A 9,392-nucleotide genomic window follows, 5' to 3' on the forward strand; every position below is an offset into this window, starting at 1 on the left:
TTGAGTTTGACTATTTACCAAAGTGTTTTTTTGATTAAGGACATGAGAAGCCTATCAAGGAGATGATCACATCCATAACTCAAAATATGATAAAATAAAAATTACGAACATTACTTATAATTCTTTTTTAAAAAAATTATCGAAATATATACCATTTATTTTCTTACTTTCAAAAAAAAAAGAGTTAACAAAAACATCAACCAATTTGACAAAAAAAAAATGAATGCCTTTTAATGCACATTACTCTTTTTCATTCCTAAATAATACATAATATATTATAGTAATTGGGTATAGGTACATTTCTTATGCACTTTTTACACTTGAGTTATACTAGTCTTAGACAGACTTAGTATGTAGGTGAAATAGATGAATAATTTAATTTTTTTGATAAATATTAGAAGCAGAAGGGGAATACAAATAAAAGAATTTAAGTTATCTTAAAATGTAAAAGGGTTAAGAAGTTGTAATAATTGCATGTACATTTTTCAAAATATAAAAAGGCACGCACAAAAATCGATTGGAAAATATGGTATATGGACTCGAATCCTCCTTTCAAAAGAAAATAAATTACTAATATGCTCTTATTAATGCATGTTTTTTATTTTATAATTTAAATTTTTTATCAATTCACTTACTAAGTTGGTGTTTCGATTGAATTTGATCTGCCAAAATAAAATTTTAATAATTAATAACATTTTGAAACTTCTATTATAATGCAAATTACATATTAAACTTTCAAAATTTGTTTAATTAAGAAAATCAAACATTTTGTGACTAAAAATTTTGACATGAGAAAATATAGAAATAAAAAATTTAAACACAGGGAAGTATGAAAATAGAAAATTGTAACGTAATATAATGTGAGAAAAAATTTTGCAACATAATTTATTGATATTATTCAATATTCTCGTTTTTTTATGAAAATAAAAAGTCAATGATTTAATTTGATAAATAAAAATTTAACGATTAAAAATAATAAATTGAAAACAAAATTATGATCAAAATGTGCGCTATTCCTTAATCCTTTCAGGTGCTAAAAACCTATTTCTTTATTTTCAAATCAAAAGTATTAGCCGCAAGTGGTAAAATCAAGTGTTACACACTGTCTCTTTAGCCATCACACTGTCTCTTTAGCCATCATTCTGGTAAAGTACGCTACAAACCCTTTGTGGGCCCTCCTACACTCAATTCCATGTGCCACACGACATGCTGAATGTGTCATTCACCGCCTATTTGCCCCTCCCTCAGGACTCATCGTCCAAACTCCACATCCAACATTCTTTTCCTACTTTTTTTTTAATTAATTAACAAGTGTAAAATATTTATTTAATATTATTATTTTGATCAAAATTAAAAAAAGAGCTTTATTACATGTATTTTTTTAATAAAATATCATTTTAATTAGTTTCATTAGACTTTAATTAAGGTTTAAATGCTTTAAGAGTATTTTTAAGGTTATTATATGTACATTAATAATTCACCTAATGCTTTTATAAAATTAAAAAAGGTCTATAATGATAGTGATTTAAGTCATTAGCCCATCATTTAAAAATTCAATTTCCAAACCCAATACAAATTTTCCACTTTTTCCTCTAAATTTTGTTGCTTTTCTAATAATACTATAATTAATAAAAAAAAAAGGAAAAGAGAGTGTGAGAGTCTATAATGATGGCCATGAATCCACATGGGGACAAAGGAGATGCTTATCTTGAAGCCCACAAACCTAACAGCTCCTCGACACCGTGGCATTTCCATACAAAAGTATATTCTTATATTCCATTATTGCCTCAAAAAACAATCATTTTCATTTCTCCAAAACACCCTTCCTTCACTCCCTTATTTACCCCCTACCCACCTCTAAACCGTCACTTACCTACCATGGGCATTTCCGTCCTTACAAAAAAAACTCTCACAACGCACGTGGGAAACAGCCAGGAAATCCCCAACATACCCAAATAAAAAACATAATCCAAAGGGTAAAATGGGTATCTAGTTTTGTACAAAGAGGCTGGCCCATAAATAAAAAAAAAAAAGGAAAGAACGGGAGCGATCCGCGCAAAGAAAAGGTAGGCTGAAAGTAGAGAGAGAAAAAAAAGTTCTCTGTTTCGAGACGTTAACGGATTTCAAACTCTACTCCTCGCCGGAACTTAGGATTCCATTTCAAGTCCGGCGTTAGGTTTTCTATTTTCTGTTGTTCAAATTCTCGAACAGAGCGAAACAAGAAGCGGAAGAACAAGTTAGGGTTTTATTAAAAAGAATTTCCATAAAATTTGGGAATTCTGGAAGTAGAGGTTTTCTTGTTTCTGGTTATGTAGTTGAATTCAAGATCATTTAAGGACAAACTGGGGTATATACAAAATGTTTACGCCGCAGAGGAAGGTTTGGTCGGGTTGGTCGTTGACTCCCGGGAAGAAAGTGGACGGGTCGGGCTCGGATCCGAACTCCAACGGGGTTGCTGTAGGGAAAGGAAAAGGAGCGGCTTTTGTGGAGCCGGTGACTCCTAATGGAAACGGCCTCGGGTCGGAGGACCACGAAGGGGTGCCCGAGAAAGTTTTAAGACTAGAAAATGAGGTATTTGTTGAAAATGTTTTTTTAAATTTGTTATTTTGGGTACTTTAAATTTGCTTATATTGTTGTAAATTTTGATTTCTTTTTGCTATAAGAAAATTACCATTAATTTACTTGTCTAAAGTTGAAATGAGTGAGTTAGTGTATTAGGGTTAAGCAAACACTTAAATATGGTTTCTTAGTTATTATTTTTTTTTTGATGAGTTCGAGGGAGAAACTAAAATTATATTGCAGCATGAGGAAATTTATCTGTTGAGTGAGTTTGTCTTTTCCTGATGGTAACAAATTTGTTATTTCGAAGTTACAGCTTGACTTGGTTAATTGGGTATTTATGTTGATAATGAGTTTTTAACCTTTGGTTTAGATAAAAACCATGATATGGAATTATGATTTAGTGATTTCTGAGTGTACTGGATTGTGGGTTAATGTTAAATAACTATAATCAGTGAATTTGAGACTCAGGGTAGCTAGGTTAGTTAGTCCCTTAGGCTAGTGCAAGATGTGCCATACCCTCCATTGGTTGTGCATTCAAGAACACCAGAGAAAGAAAATCCCTGAATTTGTTGGACTAGTTAATGTAACTAGAAAAGAGTAGAGTGTTGATGTTTTATAGTTGAGTTTTTGGTATCAGCATTTTGTTTTCACCTTTTTGAATATGGGTTAAGGGATCCGAATGAATTACTTAAACTTGTCTGTACTGTGCCATCTTTATAAACGAGTGGCATACCTCTTAGCTGTTAGTACTCTCCTCTGTAACCTTTCTGTAGAGCAGAAGTGCTAAATTGCTCATTGGTCTGTTGTGAAAAATTTTTCACTCGTGCAAACTTAATATTTTAGAAATAATTGGTTCATAGTTTGATTGATTAAACTGTGGATTCTAAAGCTCACTGTTTTGTGGACATTGACATCTCAAGATATCTGCAACCAGTGATTGTCCAATGAACATGAAGAATAAAATGCAGTAACAATAAGGAAAAAGGCAATTCAGGAAAGAATTGTGGTAAACATTGGCCGCATATTGTATACTTATGACTGATCAAAACATGAATGTGCTTATTTAAACTAAAATACAGACCTAGTTAACTTTATTCACTTTTATAGGTACCAACAGCATCTTGCTAAATTTCTTTTGTCATTTACAACTAAATGAAAATTGGGTTCAGAACTGTCTCCAATTTGTTAAGCGTAACTGTTGACAGGCTTGGACTGCCAAAGACTAGAACAGGAAAATTGAATGATTAAATATTGTTGGCTAAGCTGTGCATGTATATAGAATGGCTTGCTCGAGCATTCTTCATTTGTGTTCATGTGAAAATTTTGAATTTTTATGTGTTTTTAGGTTTATAATTTGATAATCTATTGTGCTGATGTATTTACAGCTATCTGCTCAGTTTGATGGGTTTATACTTGTTCATAGTTTGTATGCTTTGTAAGTATGTTGCACTATCTCATTGGAATGATGTGTATCTTGTCCCAGCTTTTTGATTACCAATACAATATGGGGCTTCTCTTGATTGAGAAGAAGGAGTGGACATCTAAGTATGAAGAACTCAGTCAGGCACTGATAGAAGCAAAGGATGCTCTCAAACGGGAACAAGCAGCACATTTAATTGCAATAGCTGATGTTGAGAAGCGTGAAGAGAATCTAAGGAAGGCCCTTGGTGTTGAGAAGCAGTGTGTGCTTGATGTAGGGGTCTTATATACTGTTTTAATCTTTCCCCTCCAATGTTGAAAGATTTCAATATGATTTCCTTGCATTGTTTTGCTTTTATTATAACAGCATCCAAGTAATTAGGCTTTCGCTTCGAAATTCTAGTTATGTCACTAAGTAGAGGCAAGAATTATGTTTGGCTTCTTCTAATGGGATATTTTTCTGCTAGTCTTTGAGTATGATTCTGAATAAATTAAAGGATAATTATATATGTAATTCTTTATTTTTACAATTAAAAGCTTGTGTTCTTATTGATTTCTTTTTGGTATTATACATGGGGTGATATTTTGTAATCTTTTGGATAACCTTTTTTTGCTACAGCTAGAGAAAGCTTTACGAGACATGCGTTCAGAAAATGCAGAAATCAAGTTTACTGCAGATTCAAAGCTTTCTGAAGCAAATGCTTTGATTGCTAGTGTTGAAGAGAAATCTTTGGAGGTGGAGGCAAAATTGCGTGCAGCTGATGCTAAGCTTGCTGAGGTGAGTAGAAAGAATTCAGAGATTGCAAGGAAGTCACAAGAGGTGGAATCTCGTGAAAATGCACTTAGAAGGGAACGACTATCCTTTATTTCAGAGTATGCTCTAACCTTGCTTACTTTCTTTGTTTTTTTCTCCTTGTGGGGGGTTGTTTGGCAGGTGCAGTGGATATTGTGTTCATACCTTGCTCATTGAATTTATATACTCTTATGAAATTCTGTGTTTTTTGCTTAATTCAAGAGTTTTCATTTTGCTTTACAGTTAAAGTTTATAATTTCTTTTTCTGTTTTCAGGCAAGAAGCAAATGAGACTACTTTGTCCAAACAGAGGGAAGACTTGCGGGAATGGGAAAAAAAATTGCAAGACACAGAAGAGAGGCTTGCCAAAAGCCAAAGATATGTCAACCAAAGAGAGGAGAGAGCAAATGAGAATGATAGGCTTTTTAAGCTTAAGGAGAAGGACCTTGAAGAGACGCAAAAGAAGATTGATGCAGCTAACCAAACTTTGAAGGAGAAAGAAGAGGATATAAACAGCAGGCTAGCACATCTAACTTTGAAAGTAAAGGTAAGTTATTTTCATGTGGAACAGTTGTTTCATATGAAATTAATAGTTTTTATTTATCCTTATCATTTGGATTCAGGAATGGGATGCTGTGAGAGAGAAGTTAGAGATGAAAGAGAAGGAGTTACTCATTATCGAAGAAAAGCTTAATGCAAGAGAGAAGGTAAGGTTTTGCAAATGTTTGTGACACACATGCACTCATCAGGAGTTCATTTTGTGTTTACATAAAATTTAGGGTGTTGTAGCTCTATTGCTGTAGTATATGTTTTTAAGTATGTTTTAATTTTGTTCTCTTACTTATACCTTATTCAGAGTTATATCTATGTCTCTTGGGGGGCCAGGTATTATTATCTATCATTTAAGATCATGCTTTTGTTGCTTTTCTTTTGCATATATTGGCAGGTTGAGATTCAGAAGCTCCTGGATGAACATAATGCCATTCTGGATGGGAGGAAGCATGAATTTGAGTTGGAAATTGCTGAAAAGAGAAAATCCTTAGATGCAGATCTGAAAAGCAAGGTAATTGAAGTGGAGAAGAAGGAAGCTGAGGTCAAACACTTGGAAGAGAAGGTTTCTAAGCGAGAGCAGGCATTAGATAAGAAATTGGAGAAATTCAAAGAGAAAGAAAAGGAATTTGAATTACAAGTGAAAAACCATAAGGAAAGGGAGAAGGCCATCAGATCTGAGGGGAAGAATTTAGAGATTGAGAAGAAGCAGATGCTTGCTGACAAAGAAGATCTCTTGAGCCTGAAGGCTGAAGTTGAGAAGATAAGGGTTGAAAATGAAGAAAAGCTATTAAAGATGCATGAGGAGAATGATAGGCTTAGGGTAACTGAAGAAGAGAGGTCTGAGTATCTTCGCTTGCAACTGGAATTAAAGGAAGAAATAGAGAAATGCAGGCTTAGTGAAGAACTGCTTTTGAAGGAAGTTGAAGATTTGAAACGGCAAAAGGAGAATTTTGAAAGAGAGTGGGAAGAGCTAGATGAGAAAAGATTAGAGATTGAGAAAGAGTTGAAGAATATCAGCCAACAGACGGAGAAATTTGAAAAGCAGAAACTTGCCGAAGAGGAAAGGTTAAAGAATGAGAAGCAAGTGGCCGAGGACTACATAAAAAGGGAGCTGGACGCTCTTGAAGTTGCCAAAGAAACATTTGCTGCCACAATGGAACATGAGCAATCAGTGATTGCTGAGAAAGCTGAAAGTGAGAGAAGCCAAAGGCTTCATGACCTTGAGCTGCAGAAAAGAAAACTTGAGAGTGATATGCAGAATAGATTTGAGGAGATGGAAAAGGAATTGGGAGAGAGTAAGAAGTCATTTGAGGAAGAAAAAGAGAGAGAATTAGACAAAATTAACCATTTAAGAGAGGTAGCTAGGAGAGAATTGGAAGAGTTGAAACAGGAAAGACTTAAGATAGAAAAAGAAGAGCAAGAAGTTAATGCTAGCAAGATGCATCTTGAAGGACAACAAATTGAAATACGAAAAGACATTGATGACCTTGTGGACATCAGCAAGAAGTTGAAGGACCAGCGAGAACATTTTATCAAGGAGAGAAACCGTTTTATTTCATTTGTTGAGAAACATAAGAGTTGCAAGAATTGTGGTGAGATGACCTCTGAGTTTATGCTATCTGATTTACAATCCCTACAGAAAATAGAGGATGAGGAAGTCCTTCCTCTTCCTAGTTTGGCAGATGATTATATCAGTGGAAATGCTTTCAGAAATTTGGCTGTATCTAAGAGGCAGAAGGATGAGATATCTCCGCCAGTTGGTTCAGGATCTCCAGTTTCTGGTGGAACCATGTCATGGCTTCGTAAATGCACCTCGAAGATATTCAAACTCTCTCCAGGTAAAAATATTGAGCCTCATGCTGTAACAAAATTGAATGTGGAGGCCCCCCTCTCTGGTGGGCAAGTTAATATGGAAGGCATGTCGAATGTTGAACATGAGCCGGAGCTCTCTATTGCTGCTGCAACTGAATCTTTGGATGTTCATAGGGTCCAATCTGACACCAGCACAAGAGATGTCGATGCTGGTCAGGACCTATCAATTGATAATCAGAGCAACATTGATAGTAAGGAACTGGAAGTGCTGGGAGATTCTCAGAATTCTGATTTTAATCGTGGAAATCAGCTTCGCAAGAGAGGCAGGCCGAGAGTTAAAAGAACACGCAGTGTGAAGGCAGTTGTCAAAGATGCTGAGGCTATTATTGGGAAAGCTTTAGAATCAAATGAGCTTGAGCATCCAAATGGGAATTTGGATTCTGGTCATGCCAATGCTGAAAGCAGGGATGAATCTGGTCTTTTTGATGGAGGAACATCTAGAAATGCACGGAAGCGGAACCGTGCTCAAACATCTCAAAAAACAGAGAGTGAGCAAGATGGTGTTGATAGTGGACATTCTGATAGTATTGTGGCAGGCCAGCAAAGGAAGAGGCGTCAAAAAGTTGTTTTGGCTATGCCTACTCCTGGCGAGGCAAGATATAATCTTCGACGGCCCAAAACGTAAGTTGCTAGAGTCTGTAGCTTGCACAGATGGTAGATTTTATCATCCCTTGCACCTTATATTCATTGGACAAATTATGATGTGTTATTATTTATTTGTTGTTTGTTCATGTAAGCTTATCATAACTCAATTAATCATTTGTATCCTTGTGGGTCCACTTAATAAGAGAGGGACTAGCAAATGTATTGCAGACGTGATAAAATGTGGCATGTAAGGGGATACAAGTTAGTGAGTGGCGTCTTTTTCTGGCGACTGTAAATTAACTTTATGTTAAATTCCTTAAATCATTTTACTTCAAATAGGTGCTGTATGCTACAAATTGGATTAGATTGCAATCTAATTAACTGTGTGAAACCCTTGGACAATGTGATTTTGTCAGAAACGAATGGCCAGTATAAAAACGTTCAGAGGAAGCTCAGAAATGCTGTGTCATTTTTTGTGAAGCAACTAACATGGGAATTCTGTTTAATGCAGTGGGGTCACAGTTGCTAAAACCACATCTGACGTGAATAGAGAGAATGAAGGTGCTAAAGATGCAGGTGATCAAGTTAACTATTCAAAAGCTCCCATGCCTGTTAGTGAAAATGGAGATGCAAGTGAGAATGGTGGTTCTGCACACTTTCTGCAGCAGGTAAGGGTCTTGGAAAACTAATTTTCTTTACTCTCTGCATATTTGATGTGGATGGTTATATATATTTTGATGATCTCTGCTATAAATCAACATCTATGTCAATTGAAGTAAACAATTTTTGCTACTTAAGATGTCAATTGTGACTTGACAGAAAGTTTTGACACATTATGGTAATACTTTGCATAGTCGAGTAAATTATATACGCGTAGCAGTAGTGCTGTTGGTTTTTCTCTTTTCTGTACAGTGCATAGCATGATATTTTAATATTTATGTGGCAGTGTGAGACAGCTCGGGACACTAACGATGGTGATGCTGATGCAACCAAAAAATTGGCTGCAGATGCAGCATTAAGTGAGGAGGTGAATACCGCCCCTGAAGGGGTTGGTGAGTATGGTGATGGAAATGACTACAGGAGTGATTCGCGCAGTGAAGGGCTGAAAGATGAGGATGAGGATGAGGATGATGAAGAGCATCCTGGTGAAGTCTCGATGGGAAAGAAGCTTTGGAATTTTTTCACCACATAATAATGGCAAAACTCATTCCTAGTTTGGCAAATTTCAGTGAGATCTTTGATTGTATCAGCTTTTTTAGGTTTGCTGGTAGGAATGCCTTGATCTAGTAGTGTGTATTAACAATTTTAATGTAGTTATAACCACAATCTTAATTCAGGTGGGAGATTGGGTTTTCTGCCCCCTTCTTTTTCTTTTGTTAGGGTTTAGGATCTTGGGGCTTTTTATATTCTTTTGTACTACAGTCCTAGATGATTTGATGTAGCAATGACCAGTGCATATTTAATGCTGGACTGGCTTCCTCAACCAAATTGTTTGTATCAAATAGTATTTGTATTTTTCATTGTTGCAGGAATTATTGTTTGACTTATGTGATCTCAACCAATCCAGCTTTTTCCTGTCAAGTTTTCAGACCTTCATTCCTGAACTATGG

At 35.4% G+C, this 9,392-nt stretch overlaps 1 protein-coding gene across 1 annotated transcript; it reads left to right on the forward strand.

Moving 5' to 3' along the window:
- Positions 1 to 2,041: 2,041 nt before the first annotated feature.
- Positions 2,042 to 9,340, forward strand: LINC1 (little nuclei1). Its single transcript, XM_007033298.3, has 8 exons — positions 2,042 to 2,571; positions 4,046 to 4,255; positions 4,601 to 4,854; positions 5,050 to 5,320; positions 5,397 to 5,480; positions 5,720 to 7,818; positions 8,294 to 8,450; positions 8,729 to 9,340. Exons 1-8 carry the CDS (start codon positions 2,359 to 2,361, stop codon positions 8,972 to 8,974), a joined length of 3,534 nt encoding a protein of 1,177 aa, XP_007033360.3. The 5' UTR covers positions 2,042 to 2,358; the 3' UTR covers positions 8,975 to 9,340.
- The last annotated feature ends 52 nt before the right edge of the window (positions 9,341 to 9,392 follow it).

The sequence above is a fragment of the Theobroma cacao genome, chromosome 4 (genome assembly GCF_053813885.1).
Source record: "Theobroma cacao isolate CCN51 chromosome 4, ASM5381388v1, whole genome shotgun sequence".
NCBI lineage: Eukaryota > Viridiplantae > Streptophyta > Magnoliopsida > Malvales > Malvaceae > Theobroma > Theobroma cacao.

Coding starts and splice junctions, on each gene's coding strand:
- LINC1 (XM_007033298.3), top strand. CDS start 2,359: ATGTTTACGCCGCAGAGGAAGGTTTGGTCGGGTTGGTCGTTGACTCCC. Junction 4,855..5,049: donor CGACTATCCTTTATTTCAGA/GTATGCTCTAAC, acceptor TTCTGTTTTCAG/GCAAGAAGCAAATGAGACTA. Junction 5,321..5,396: donor ATCTAACTTTGAAAGTAAAG/GTAAGTTATTTT, acceptor ATTTGGATTCAG/GAATGGGATGCTGTGAGAGA.